Here is a 16,312-nt window from a genome sequence, read left to right on the forward strand (position 1 = left end):
TTGAAAAAACGGGGAATTCGTATGACATATGTGCTGTGCGCGCGCATATGTGCGCGCGCGTACGCGTCCGTCCATTTTTTTCAATTTTTCAAAAAATACTCCAAATGATCTGAAACGTGTGCAAAAAAATTTTGAGCTCGATTGGAGCATACAAATATTTCAACGCGCGCGTACGCGCACGTTTTAAGAGAATATATGAATTTTGAGAACATGAGTAAAATGCGCATAACTTGAAATATATGCGACGTAAATTTCATTGAAAAATTCTATTCCATTAATGAGATATGATTGAGAATGTGTTTTCATATAATGACGTCATAGTGACGTCACGGTCGACTGATCACAATGATACATTAGATTTGTCGTCTTTGGGACATGATGCATACATGGTATAATTTTGAAATTGATAGGCAGCGGACTTTTTGAGCTAACCTCTGCACAACTTTTGCGGAGAAATAAAGAAACAAAGAAGAAGAAAGAATCCGTACAGATACAGAAGGTGATCCGAAGGATACTCGGATCACCTAATGAAGCTAAGCTTTGATTTTAGCCGAGTTTTTCGACGTGATTTCGACGTAATTTCGACGTCGTAGGAAAAAACGGAGGACATATGCACGATAGCGCAAATTCTCAGCTACAACATATTAAAATCTGGGAGAAATTCACCAAAGGGTAAGTGAGCTAGTGCTCGGTAAAGACAATCATGTCAATTTTCACATCTGGAAAAATTCCCTGCCATAGAGATAACACGTCATAACGAAGATACAGAATGGAGCACATATGATCTTTGACCCCACTTTGCACAGACAAGATGGCATCTGAGCAAAAAGTGATAATTTTATGAAATGATTCTTGAAACATGGTCTTTGCGTGTGCAAAATATGGGAAAGATGGGACATATATTCACCAAGATACAGCATGAAACATTTATGACCTTTGACCCTAATTTACATACCCAAGATGGTGTCTGATCGATTAGTTGTTATTTTATGAAATAATGTACGTGACATAAACTAAACATGTGCAAAATATGGGGGTGATAGGGGCTCTCTCTTTTGAGTTATTGCAAAGAAAGTTGCAGAAAGAAAGGAATATCTCAATACATCGAAGATAAGCTTGAATTTCAACCAAGTTTTTTGACGTGATCCCAACATCGTATGAAGATACAGAGGGCACACTTACGATAGCCCTAAGTGTCAGCTACAACATATTAAAATCTGGGAGAAATTCACCGAAGCGTAAGTAAGCTAGTGCTCGATAAAGACAGTCATGTCAATTTTCATTTCCAGAAAAACTGCACTCCCATAGAGATAACACGTAAACTGGTCAAATTTGACAAGGTTACTTTCAATCCATTTGACGAGGTAAAGAAATCATCTGATTAAAACTTTAATTGATCAAAACTTATAGAGCATTAAATTAGCTACAACATACTGAAATCTGGGTGAAAATCGGCGAAGGATAAGTGAGATACGCTCGAGTAAACTTGAAAATTGATGACGTCATTTTAAAAATGTACTTTTTTTATTTCATTAAGAAATTTGATATCTTTTGATCATTTTCTAAGCATCGCCAACCCATGATTTGACATGTTCAACTCATCAGCTTTCAAAATATGTAAAGAAAATGGGGGGTCATCGTCCATCCTGACGAGCAAAATTGGATTTAAAATTGGCAGTTTTTTTGGCATAGTTACACTGTATATCGCCATTGACGCGCGCGCGGAATTTCAACTTTGACGGGCCCTTATGACGTCATATTGAGTCGGATTGACTTGAAACTTGGTAGAAATATTCCTTGACATTTCGGACATCCGATCCGATTGAAAAAACGGGGAATTCGTATGACATATGTGCTGTGCGCGCGCATATGTGCGCGCGCGTACGCGTCCGTCCATTTTTTTCAATTTTTCAAAAAATACTCCAAATGATCTGAAACGTGTGCAAAAAAATTTTGAGCTCGATTGGAGCATACAAATATTTCAACGCGCGCGTACGCGCACGTTTTAAGAGAATATATGAATTTTGAGAACATGAGTAAAATGCGCATAACTTGAAATATATGCGACGTAAATTTCATTGAAAAATTCTATTCCATTAATGAGATATGATTGAGAATGTGTTTTCATATAATGACGTCATAGTGACGTCACGGTCGACTGATCACAATGATACATTAGATTTGTCGTCTTTGGGACATGATGCATACATGGTATAATTTTGAAATTGATAGGCAGCGGACTTTTTGAGCTAACCTCTGCACAACTTTTGCGGAGAAATAAAGAAACAAAGAAGAAGAAAGAATCCGTACAGATACAGAAGGTGATCCGAAGGATACTCGGATCACCTAACTAGAGATTGTAATTTGTCATCACTGACAAATTAAGGTGATCCGATCTTTTTTTTAATCAATGATTCGAGTCCTGATGCTGCAAAGTCTCAGCTACAACATATTAAAATCTGAGAGAAATTCACCGAAGCATAAGTAAGATAGATCTCGATAAAGAGAGTCATGTCAATTTTCACATCTAAAAAATTCCCTCCCATAGAGATAACACGTCATAGCAAAGATAGAAAAAGAAGTACATATGACCTTTGACCCCACTTTGCACAGACAAGATGGCATCTGAGCAAAAAGTGGTTATTTTATGAAATGATTCCTGTAACATGGTCTTTACGTGTGCAAAATATGGGAAAGATAGGACATGTATTCACCAAGATACAGGATGAAACATTTATGACCTTTGACCCTAATTTACATACCCAAGATGGTGTCTGATCAAGTAGTTGTTATTTTATGAAATAATGTACGTGACATGAACTAAACATGTGCAAAATATGGGATTGATAGCCATTGTTGTTGTTCATCTATTGCACAGAAAGTAGTAGAAAGAAAGAAAAATAAAGAAAAAAATATGTTATTTTATAGAAATTTGAAGGAGAAGCATAAAAAAAAACCAGAAAAAGATAAAGTTAGGAAGGGAGATTAAGACTAACTAAAGAAAAAGAAGAAAAAAAGTGTTTAAAAAAATGAAAAAAAAATATTGGCAGGGGTGAGCCTCGAACCAGGGACCTTAGGATTACGAGTCGGATGCGCTATGCAATGACCTATTTCATGCTCCATAGGCCCTGTGTATTAAGCAAAATGACGCTGCATCGAAGCCACGTGCCATTTTCAACCAAGTTTTTCGACGTGATGCCGACGTCGTATGAAAAAATGAAGGGCACACTTACGATAGCCCAAAGTCTCAGCTACAACATACTAAAATTTGGGAAAAATTCACCGAAGCAAAAGTGAGCTAGTGCTCGAAAAAGAGAGTCATGTCAATTTTCACTGCCAGAAAAACTGCTCTCCCATAGAGATAACACGTAAACTGGTCAAATTCTACAAGGATACATTCAATCCATTTTTACGAGGCGATGACGTCATCCAATCAAAATGTTGTTTTTACATTAATGAAAGAACATTTCATAAGCTACAACATACTGAAATATGGGAGAAAATTGGCAGAGGATAAGTGAGATACGCTCGAGTAAACTTGTAATTTGATGACGTCATTTTGAAAATTTACTTTTTTTTACTTTATTAAGAAATTTGATATCTTTTAATCATTTTGTCAGCATTGCCTACCCATGAAATGACATGTACAACTCATCAGCTTTCAATATATGTAAAGAAAATGGGGGGTCACCGTCCATCCTGACGAGTAAAATCGGATTTAAAATTGGCAGTTTTTTGGCATAGTTGCACTGTATATCGCCATTGACGCGCGCGCGGAATTTCAACTTTGACGGCCCCGTATGACGTCATATTGAGTCGGATTGACTTGAAACGTGGTATAAATATTCCTTGACATTTCAGACATGCGATCAAAGTGAAAAAACTGGAAATTTCAATTGCATATGAGCTGTGCGTGCGTATATGCGCGCGCGCGTACGCGTCCGTCCGATTTTTTCAATTTTTCAAAAAATGCTCCAAATGGTCTGAAACGTGTGCAAAAAAATTTTGAGCTCGATTGGAGCATACAAATATTTCAACGCGCGCGTACGCGCACGTTTTAAGAGAAAATATGAATTTTGAGAACATGAGTAGAATGCGCATAACTTTAAATATATGTGACGTAAATTTCATTGAAAAATTCTATTTCATTAATGAGATATGATTGAGAATGTGTTTTCATATAATGACGTCATAGTGACGTCACGGTCGACTGATCACAATGATACATTAGATTTGCCGTCTTTGGGACATGATGCATACATGATATAATTTTGAAATTGACAGGCAGCGGACTTTCTGAGCTAACCTCTGCACAACTTTTGAGGAGAAATAAAGAAGACTAGAGATTGTAATTTGTCATCACTGACAAATTAAGGTGATCCGATCTTTTTTTTAATCAATGATTCGAGTCCTGATACTAAAAAGTCTCAGCAACAACATATTAAAATCTGAGAGAAATTCACCGAAGCATAAGTAAGATAGTGCTCGATAAAGAGAGTCATGTCAATTTTCACATCTAAAAAATTCCCTCCCATAGAGATGATACGTCATAGCGAAGATAGAAAAAGAAGTACATATGACCTTTGACCCCACTTTGCACAGACAAGATGGCATCTGAGCAAAAAGTGGTTATTTTATGAAATGATCCCTGTAACATGGTCTTTACGTGTGCAAAATATGGGAAAGATAGGACATGTATTCACCAAGATACAGGATGAAACATCTATGACCTTTGACCCTAATTTACATACCCAAGATGGCGTCTGATCAAGTAGTTGTAATTTTATGAAATAATTTTCGTGACATGAACTAAACATGTGCAAAATATTGCGGTGATAGGGGCTGTTTTTCTTGAGTAATTGCAAAGAAAGTTGCAAAAAGAAAGAAATATTTCAATACATCGAAGATAAACTTTAATTTCAACCAAGTTTTTTCACGTGATCCCGACAACGTATGAAAAAACGAAGGGCACACTTACGATAGCCCTACATCTCAGCTACAACATATTAAAATCTTAGAGAAATTCACCGAAGCATAAGTGAGCTAGTGCTCGATAAAGATAGTCATGTCAATTTTCATTTCCATAAAAATTGCACTCCCATAGAGATTACACGTAAACTGGTCAAATTTGACAAGGTTACCTTCAATCCATTTTTTCGAGGTGATGTCGTCATCAAATCAAAATTGTGTAATTATATTTATGAAAGAACATTTCATAAGCTACAACATATTGAAATTTGGGTGAAAATTGGCAAAGGATTAGTGAGATACGCTCGAGTAAACTTGAAATTTGATGACGTCATTTTGAAAATTTACTTTTTTTAATTTATTAAGAAATTTGAAATCTTTTAATCATTTTATCAGCATAGCCAGCCCATGAAATGACATGTACAACTCATCACCTTTCAGAATATGTAAAGAAAATGGGGGGTCACCGTCCATCCTGACGAGTAAAATCCGATTTAAAATTGGCGGTTTTTTGGCATAGTTGCACTGTGTATCCCCATTGACGCACGCGCGGAATTTTGAATTTGACGGGCCCGTATGACGTCATATTGAGTCGGATCGACTTGAAACTTGGTAGAAATATTCCTTGAAATTTCGGACATCCGATCCGTGTGAAAAAATTGAAAATTTCTATTTCATATTAGCTGTGCGTGCGTATATGTGCGCGCGCGTACGCGTCCGTCCAATTTTTTCAATTTTTCAAAAAATGCTCCAAATGGTCTGAAACGTGTGCAAAAAAAATTTGAGCTGGATTTGAGCATACAAATTTTTCAACGCGCGCGTACGCGCGCGTTTTGAGATAAAAATGAATTTTGAGAATATGAGTAGAATGCGCTTGACTTGAAATATATGTGACGTAAATTTCATTGAAATATTCCATTCCATTAATGAGATATGCATGAAAATGTGTTTTCATATAATGACGTCATAGTGACGTCACGGTCGACTGATCACTATGATTTTACTTGCGCTGTCGTCTTTGCGACATGATACATATATGGTATAAGTCTGACATTGAGAGGCAATGCACTTTCTGAGCTAACCTCTGCACAACTTTTGAGGAGAAATAAAGAAGAAGAAGAAGAAAAACAAAGAATCCGTACAGATACAGAAGGTGATCCGAGAGGATACTCGGATCACCTAAAAAACAAAGAATCCGTACAGATACAGAAGGTGATCCGAGAGGATACTCGGATCACCTAATAATATGATGCGTGATATCCAGCCAGCCAGGCTCACTAGAACATTACAAACAAAGTATAGAACATGGTGACCAATCCATGAAGAAACTAGAGATTGTAATTTGTCATCACTGACAAATTAAGGTGATCCGATTTTTTTTTATCAATGATTCGAGTCCTGATCGCAATAGGCATGACCATACAAGTTTCATCTCTGTTTAGAGACATTGTCCGTGTGATGTTTGCATTCTCATTTAGAAAAGGGAGTCATATCTGCCATCTTTGGTACCAAATTCTGTATACACTGAATAACGAAGATACAGCAATGAATACATATGACCTTTGACCCACCTTTGCACTCCCAAGATTGCATCTGATGAAATAGTGGTTATTTTGTGAAATGATTCTCGCGACATCGTCGATACGTGTGAAAAATATGGGAAAGATAGGACAGGTATTCACTAAGATACAAGATGAAACATTTATGACCTTTGACCCTAATTTACATACCCAAGATGTTGTCCGATCTAGTAGTTGTTATTTTATGAAATAATGTACGAGACATGAACTAAACATGTGCAAAATATGGGGGTGATAGGGCGTGTTTTTCTTGAGTTATTGCAAAGAAAGTTGCAGAAAGAAAGAAATATCTCAATACATAGAAGATAAGCTTTAATTTCAACCAATTTTTTATCGTCATCCCGACATCGTATGAAAAAACAAAGGAAATAAAACGATAGCGCAAAGTCTCAGCTACAACATATTAAAATCTGGGAGAAATTCACCGAAGGGTAAGTGAGCTAGTGCTCGATAAAGACAATCATGTCAATTTTCACATTAAAGAAAATTCCCTCCCATAGAGATAACACGTCATAACGAAGATACAAAAAGAAGTACATATGACCTTTGACCTCAAATTGTACAGACAAGATGGCATCTGAGTAAAAAGTGGTTATTTTGTGAAATGATCCTTGTAACATGGTCTTTGCGTATGCAAAATATGGGAAAGATAGGACATGTATTCACTAAGATACAGGGTGAAACACTTATGACCTTTGACCCTAATTTACATACCCAAGATGGTGTCCGATCAAGTAGTTGTTATTTTATGAAATAATTCACGTGACATGAACTAAACATGTGCAAAATATAGAAGTGATAGAGGCCGTTTTTCTTGAGTTATTGCAAAGAAAGTTGCAGAAAGAAAGAAATATCTCAATACATCGAAGATAAGCCTGAATTTCAACCCAATTTTTTGACGTGATTCTGACATCGTATGAAAAAACAAAGGGCACACTTACGGTAGCGTAAAGTCTCAGCTACAACATATTAAAATCTGGGAGAAATTTACCGAAGCTTAAGTGAGCTAGTGCTCGATAAAGATAGTCATGTCAATTTTCATTTCCAGAAAAACTGCACTCCCATAGAGATAACACGTAAACTGGTCAAATTTGACAAGATTACTTTCAATCCATTTTTACGAGGTGATACCGTTATCCAATCAAAATATTGTAATTTTATGTTTGAAAGAACATTAAATAAGCTACATCATACTGAAATCTGGGTGAAAATTGACAAAGGACTAGTGAGATATGCTCGAATGAACTTGAAATTTGATGACGTCATTTTGAAAATTTACTTTTTTTACTTTATTAAGAAATTTGATATCTTTTAATCATTTTGTCAGCATTGCCACCCCATGAAATGACATGTACAACTCATCAGCTTTCAAAATATGTACAGAAAATGGGGGGTCACCGTCCATCCTGACGAGTAAAATCGGATTTAAAATTGGCAGTTTTTTGGCATAGTTGCACTGTATATCGCCATTGACGCGCGCGCGGAATTTCAACTTTGACGGGCCCGTATGACGTCATATTGAGTCGGATTGATTTGAAACTTGGTATAAATATTCCTTAACATTTCAGACATCCGATCAAAGTGAAAAAACTGGAAATTTCAATTGCACATGAGCTGTGCGTGCGTATATGCGCGCGCGCGTACGCGTCCGTCCGATTTTTTCAATTTTTCAAAAAATGCTCCAAATGGTCTGAAACGTGTGCAAAAAAATTTTGAGCTCGATTGGAGCATACAAATATTTCAACGCGCGCGTACGCGCACGTTTTAAGAGAATATATGAATTTTGAGAACATGAGTAGAATGCGCATAATTTGAAATATATGTGACGTAAATTTCATTGAAAAATTTCATTCCATTAATGAGATATGATTGAGAATGTGTTTTCATATAATGACGTCATAGTGACGTCACGGTCCACTGATCACAATGATACATTAGATTTGTCGTCTTTGGGACATGATGCATACATGGTATAATTTTGAAATTGATAGGCAGCGGACTTTCTGAGCTAACCTCTGCACAACTTTTGCGGAGAAATAAAGAAAGAAAGAAGAAGAAAGAATCCGTACAGATACAGAAGGTGATCCGAAGGATACTCGGATCACCTAACTAGAGATTGTAATTTGTCATCACTGACAAATTAAGGTGATCCGATCTTTTTTTTAATCAATGATTCGAGTCCTGATACTGCAAAGTCTCAGCTACAACATATTAAAATCTGAGAGAAATTCACCGAAGCATAAGTAAGATAGATCTCGATAAAGAGAGTCATGTCAATTTTCACATCTAAAAAATTCCCTCCCATAGAGATAACACGTCATAGCAAAGATAGAAAAAGAAGTACATATGACCTTTGACCCCACTTTGCACAGACAAGATGGCATCTGAGCAAAAAGTGGTTATTTTATGAAATGATTCCTGTAACATGGTCTTTACGTGTGCAAAATATGGGAAAGATAGGACATGTATTCACCAAGATACAGGATGAAACATTTATGACCTTTGACCCTAATTTACATACCCAAGATGGTGTCTGATCAAGTAGTTGTTATTTTATGAAATAATGTACGTGACATGAACTAAACATGTGCAAAATATGGGATTGATAGCCATTGTTGTTGTTCATCTATTGCACAGAAAGTAGTAGAAAGAAAGAAAAATAAAGAAAAAAATATGTTATTTTATAGAAATTTGAAGGAGAAGCATAAAAAAACCAGAAAAAGATAAAGTTAGGAAGGGAGATTAAGACTAACTAAAGAAAAAGAAGAAAAAAAGTGTTTAAAAAAATGAAAAAAAAATATTGGCAGGGGTGAGCCTCGAACCAGGGACCTTAGGATTACGAGTCGGATGCGCTATGCAATGACCTATTTCATGCTCCATAGGCCCTGTGTATTAAGCAAAATGACGCTGCATCGAAGCCACGTGCCATTTTCAACCAAGTTTTTCGACGTGATGCCGACGTCGTATGAAAAAATGAAGGGCACACTTACGATAGCCCAAAGTCTCAGCTACAACATACTAAAATTTGGGAAAAATTCACCGAAGCAAAAGTGAGCTAGTGCTCGAAAAAGAGAGTCATGTCAATTTTCACTGCCAGAAAAACTGCTCTCCCATAGAGATAACACGTAAACTGGTCAAATTCTACAAGGATACATTCAATCCATTTTTACGAGGCGATGACGTCATCCAATCAAAATGTTGTTTTTACATTAATGAAAGAACATTTCATAAGCTACAACATACTGAAATATGGGAGAAAATTGGCAGAGGATAAGTGAGATACGCTCGAGTAAACTTGTAATTTGATGACGTCATTTTGAAAATTTACTTTTTTTACTTTATTAAGAAATTTGATATCTTTTAATCATTTTGTCAGCATTGCCTACCCATGAAATGACATGTACAACTCATCAGCTTTCAATATATGTAAAGAAAATGGGGGGTCACCGTCCATCCTGACGAGTAAAATCGGATTTAAAATTGGCAGTTTTTTGGCATAGTTGCACTGTATATCGCCATTGACGCGCGCGCGGAATTTCAACTTTGACGGCCCCGTATGACGTCATATTGAGTCGGATTGACTTGAAACGTGGTATAAATATTCCTTGACATTTCAGACATGCGATCAAAGTGAAAAAACTGGAAATTTCAATTGCATATGAGCTGTGCGTGCGTATATGCGCGCGCGCGTACGCGTCCGTCCGATTTTTTCAATTTTTCAAAAAATGCTCCAAATGGTCTGAAACGTGTGCAAAAAAATTTTGAGCTCGATTTGAGCATACAAATATTTCAACGCGCGCGTACGCGCACGTTTTAAGGTATAGATGAATTTTGAGAATATGAGCAGAATGCGTTTGATTTGAACTTTATGTGACGTAAATTTCATTGAAAAACTCCATTCCATTAATGAGATATGATTGAGAATGTGTTTTCATATAATGACGTCATAGTGACGTCACGGTCGACTGATCACTTTGATTTTAGTTCGATTGCCGTCTTTGGGACACGATACATACATGGTATAAGTTTGAACTTGATAGGCATAGTACTTTCTGAGCTAACCTCTGCACAACTTTTGGGGAGAAATAAAGAAAGAAGAAGAAGAAGAAGAAGAAAGAATCCGTACAGATACAATAGGTGATCCGAGAGGATACTCGGATCACCTAACTAAGAAGAGATGCAAAAAAGTACCATGGAACCTACTGTAGTTAAACGCAAACTAGGTCTCAGCAGGTGCTCAGTGGGAACCATGAAATAGTTGTGAAGATCAAGATCAGGCGATAAGATTATACACACAAACAAACACACACATACACACAACAAATTTACTTTTAATTATGATAACAACAAGTTTAATGTAATTCCCTCATTTCTTGTCAGGGGAAGCAATAACTCGAGATATTTTTGAGACAACATTCCGGGGGAGGAGAAAGACGAATAGAGCAGCCGCAAGCTGTTTTCTTTTACTTTTCATCAAACAAGCCATGAAAAGAAAATAGCCTGATTATTAGGTGATCCGAGTATCCTTCGGATCACCTTCTGTATCTGTACGGATTCTTTCTTCTTCTTTCTTTCTTTATTTCTCCGCAAAAGTTGTGCAGAGGTTAGCTCAGAAAGTCCGCTGCCTATCAATTTCAAAATTATACCATGTATGCATCATGTCCCAAAGACGACAAATCTAATGTATCATTGTGATCAGTGGACCGTGACGTCACTATGACGTCATTATATGAAAACACATTCTCAATCATATCTCATTAATGGAATGAAATTTTTCAATGAAATTTACGTCACATATATTTCAAATTATGCGCATTCTACTCATGTTCTCAAAATTCATATTTTCTCTTAAAACGTGCGCGTACGCGCGCGTTGAAATATTTGTATGCTCCAATCGAGCTCAAAATTTTTTTGCACACGTTTCAGACCATTTGGAGCATTTTTTGAAAAATTGAAAAAATCGGACGGACGCGTACGCGCGCGCGCATATACGCACGCACAGCTCATGTGCAATTGAAATTTCCAGTTTTTTCACTTTGATCGGATGTCTGAAATGTTAAGGAATATTTATACCAAGTTTCAAATCAATCCGACTCAATATGACGTCATACGGGCCCGTCAAAGTTGAAATTCCGCGCGCGCGTCAATGGCGATATACAGTGCAACTATGCCAAAAAACTGCCAATTTTAAATCCGATTTTACTCGTCAGGATGGACGGTGACCCCCCATTTTCTGTACATATTTTGAAAGCTGATGAGTTGTACATGTCATTTCATGGGGTGGCAATGCTGACAAAATGATTAAAAGATATCAAATTTCTTAATAAAGTAAAAAAAGTAAATTTTCAAAATGACGTCATCAAATTTCAAGTTCATTCGAGCATATCTCACTAGTCCTTAGTCAATTTTCACCCAGATTTCAGTATGATGTAGCTTATTTAATGTTCTTTCAAACATAGAATTACAATATTTTGATTGGATAACGGTATCACCTCGTAAAAATGGATTAAAAGTAATCTTGTCAAATTTGACCAGTTTACGTGTTATCTCTATGGGAGTGCAGTTTTTCTGGAAATGAAAATTGACATGACTATCTTTATCGAGCACTAGCTCACTTAAGCTTCGGTAAATTTCTCCCAGATTTTAATATGTTGTAGCTGAGACTTTACGCTACCGTAAGTGTGCCCTTCGTTTTTTCATACGATGTCAAAATCACGTCAAAAAATTGGGTTGAAATTCAGGCTTATCTTCGATGTATTGAGATATTTCTTTCTTTCTGCAACTTTCTTTGCAATAACTCAAGAAAAACGGCCTCTATCACTTCTATATTTTGCACATGTTTAGTTCATGTCACGTGAATTATTTCATAAAATAACAGCTACTTGATCGGACACCATCTTGGGTATGTAAATTAGGGTCAAAGGTCATAGGTGTTTCACCCTGTATCTTAGTGAATACATGTCTTATCTTTCCCATATTTTGCACACGCAAAGACCATGTTACAAGGATCATTTCACAAAATAATCACTTTTTACTCAGATGCCATCTTGTCTGTGCAAATTGAGGTCAAAGGTCATATGTACTTCTTTTTGTATCTTCGTTATGACGTGTTATCTCTATGGGAGGGAATTTTCTTTAATGTGAAAATTGACATGATTGTCTTTATCGAGCACTAGCTCACTTACCCTTCGGTGAATTTCTCCCAGATTTTAATATATTGTAGCTGAGACTTTGCGCTATCGTTTCATTTCCTTCGTTTTTTCATACGATGTCGGAATTACGATAAAAAATTGGTTGAAATTAAAGCTTATCTTCTATGTATTGAGATATTTCTTTCTTTCTGCAACTTTCTTTGCAATAACTCAAGAAAAACATGCCCTATCACCCCCATATTTTGCACATGTTTAGTTCATGTCTCGTACATTATTTCATAAAATAACAACTACTAGATCGGACAACATCTTGGGTATGTAAATTAGGGTCAAAGGTCATAAATGTTTCATCTTGTATCTTAGTGAATACCTGTCCTATCTTTCCCATATTTTCCACACGTATAGACGATGTCGCGAGAATCATTTCACAAAATAACCACTATTTCATCAGATGCAATCTTGGGAGTGCAAAGGTGGGTCAAAGGTCATATGTATTCATTGCTGTATCTTCGTTATTCAGTGTATACAGAATTTGGTACCAAAGATGGCAGATATGACTCCCTTTTCTAAATGAGAATGCAAACATCACACGGCCAATGTCTCTAAACACAGATGAAACTTGTATGGTCATGCCTATTGCGATCAGGACTCGAATCATTGATAAAAAAAAATCGGATCACCTTAATTTGTCAGTGATGACAAATTACAATCTCTAGTGTTAACATAGTTATTGGCACTGTATGTTGCCATAACATTGTTCACAATGTAATGTTACTTCTAGGTAGGGGTTGCTTTTCTGTTCTTTTCATCAACGGATTTTCTCTTCTAAGACCAGTTTTTCAATTTGTATTCGGGGTTTTTCTTTTTTCTCTGAACAAAAATTTTATTTTCGCACATGATGAGGGTCCAGTTCACATGAAACGACGACTCTACCTATATGACATGCCCTTCAAGTAAGTTAAGAGCTTAATTAATGGAGAGTAGCTTTCATTGCTATAATGCTTTATCAGCATTACATGGGATGGCTGTAGAAGTGGGGAGGGGGGGGGGTGATAGGGAAGCTGGAGGTATATGGGAAGTGGTTACAAGGACAAGGAGATGACATTGCAATCGATTGTATGTGTTTTTTTCTCAGCACTTAATTTCTTTCAATGAAGAATTAACTCAGACTTTTGTTTTGTCAGAAAGTGCGATAGAAGATTCACAAACCACAGGGTGCTAACCCGGAGATGTGGGTCTCCAACATGCCTACATCAGAAAACTGGCGAGTGATGTTGACCCTTCGTGCTCATGGTTCGCCCCAGGTGACCAGTAAATGTTAGCAAAGGGTATCAACGAGGCACGTTGTGCCATACGAAGGAGAAGAATATAAATCACGACATATATGAAGTAGCTATAAAAATCTAGGCGGTGGTAAATACATCACAAAATGGCGATTATTACTGGAGTATCATAATCAATAAAAATTGAAAACGACTTCAACATTGTCCCTTCACTATACCTTGCCAACGTCCTTTTGCATAACACACGTGGGAGTGGTGTCCTACATACCCACAGGTGGGAGACATTATGTCTTTTAACGTCTCTTCTCAATGATGTGACAGGGTTGTTTGGAACATACTGTAAATCTCTCGGCAAATCATTAAAATTTGTATTAAAAATCCCAGGCTCTTCATTCTGCAAACTTGCTGACCTTTTGACATTTTGGCTTAATACTGCTTCACTGTATTTCCAAACTGTTGGAATTTGGTTTTTACTTGGTCAGTTCATTTAAAGAAAGGATGAATTTTAGAAGTTAACCATTATTTCTTACTTTCGTTTTCACTTTTTACTTTTAAGTTGTTATTTTTCAGCATCGGTATTGTAAAATTTTCTTGACACCATTATTGAAAGAATGTAAATTGCAATTGAATTCATTAAGAGTGCTATGTTTTTTTGGTTTTTTTTTAAAGATTCATTCAAAGCGATGCTTGTAAACATGGCGCCCATGGAGAAATTTATAACGATTAACTGCAAAGCAGATTAATTCATTGGTCTGCCACACTACTGCCATAAGAAAGATAATATGCATTGATTAAAAAAGAGGGATTTTTCTTCGACTTCATTGTATGAACAATCCTTTACAAAGAATTGACAGTGGTCTTCGACAAAAGCATCTAGCTTTCAGCTTAATTTGCGCAAATCTGCACTTTATGTTGTCATCCATAACTTTAGTTCACGAATATTGGGAAGCTGACATTCACCTTATGACCTACAAAATTCTGACCTTGACCTCAGCGTATCTAAATGGTAAAGTACCTTGTCATCCCACAATGGATAACTCATGCACTCATTTTCCTCAAACGTCACTATACAACGATCGCACCAACGATAAATATGAATAAGTAACCTTCCAACTGCATGCTGATAGCGATTATTATCCCATTGTGTATAGTAGTGAATAGAGTACCCGTCTACAAAGGAAAAATTTGGCTTGGCTGAACGTTTTCTTAACTATATTCGCGCAAGAAAAATAGGCCTATCTCGAATGCGAAGTGGACTATCAAACCTGCTGTGCCGTCATATTTCATTTGAATTCATTCCAACAAAGTGTGAAAACACTGCAGTCGCATGCATATACAGATGGCGTTACACAATCTGCGAGAATATATATTCGTACACGTACTTCAAATCGACAGTACCTATATGAGATTGTAAGTCTACATTTTGGACTAACAATGACTTATGACTGCTAATCACTCCCTGCATTGTGTTATTGTTAAATATATAGGCCTACATGTATTTATGTATAGCACTTGTAAGAGCCTTGTGATTTTTTTCATGGTCTGTTGGAAGTGAAATAAAGTGGAAATGAAAAAAAAAGGGACTGAGATCTCGAACAAAGACCGGACTTGATGATCATTATATCCTTATACTCGTGTATTCTGTGTCTGTATACAAGAACAGTCTCAGCACAAGATACTAACTTGCAAAATTTTAGATCGGTTTCGTCCGTTTTCCGTCTTTCGCATACTGTACGTTGACGGAAATAACTGGTCTTCTTTTCAGAAAGTGTTTTTAGACTCAAGCTGTAACAAGCAAATTACTTTCTTTAAAAAGAATGGTATCACCAACCTTCTTCGGTAATTTTCGTTTCGTCTGCGAATCCTTCCAGTGCAGAGAGTTTCTTCATCAGAGTCAATACATGTCCGCAGTCATTTGGCGTGGCTTTTCGGATGATGAAGGACACCATGATGAGAACCAAACCGATGTCGACTGATGCTGCGTTGACGACGATGACTGCGACGACGGCAAAGGACAACTTCCGGGAAGGATGAACTCTCGCTCTGACTTTGCCACTGTTTGCTGTTGGGAGCAGTTAAATGAACGATATCGGTAAGAATTCCTTTTAGGACGATGGGAAATGGTCCACTCGGTGTGATGTACCTTTCGGAAATGATTCGGTCCAATGGCTCCTAAGCCGGTTTTGTCAACATAAGTAAGGAAGGAATTTTATCCCGGCGGCACCACGACAGCCATTCAATGAACAATGAAGGCTACCCTATAATAATTCCTACAGTGAGTGGTGACGTGAAGTTGGCCAAGGCCAAATCGGGCTAAAATGGTGCCAGA

The 16,312-nt window shown here is 36.9% G+C and overlaps 1 protein-coding gene across 1 annotated transcript in view; it reads right to left on the reverse strand.

Annotated features, from left to right (window-relative positions):
- LOC139710837 (thialysine N-epsilon-acetyltransferase-like) overlaps window positions 1-15,932 on the reverse strand; it is a 45,395-nt gene extending 29,463 nt beyond the window's left edge. Inside the window, exon 1 of the mRNA XM_071622754.1 lies at window positions 15,815-15,932. Coding sequence (XP_071478855.1) covers window positions 15,815-15,932 — 118 coding nt within the window. The remainder of the gene's footprint in view (window positions 1-15,814) is intronic.
- Between the last annotated feature and the right edge of the window lie 380 nt (window positions 15,933-16,312).

This window comes from Diadema antillarum, unplaced genomic scaffold (assembly GCF_040938485.1).
Source record: "Diadema antillarum isolate AM-2024a unplaced genomic scaffold, OU_Dant_1.0 seq00001573_RagTag, whole genome shotgun sequence".
Taxonomy (NCBI): domain Eukaryota; kingdom Metazoa; phylum Echinodermata; class Echinoidea; order Diadematoida; family Diadematidae; genus Diadema; species Diadema antillarum.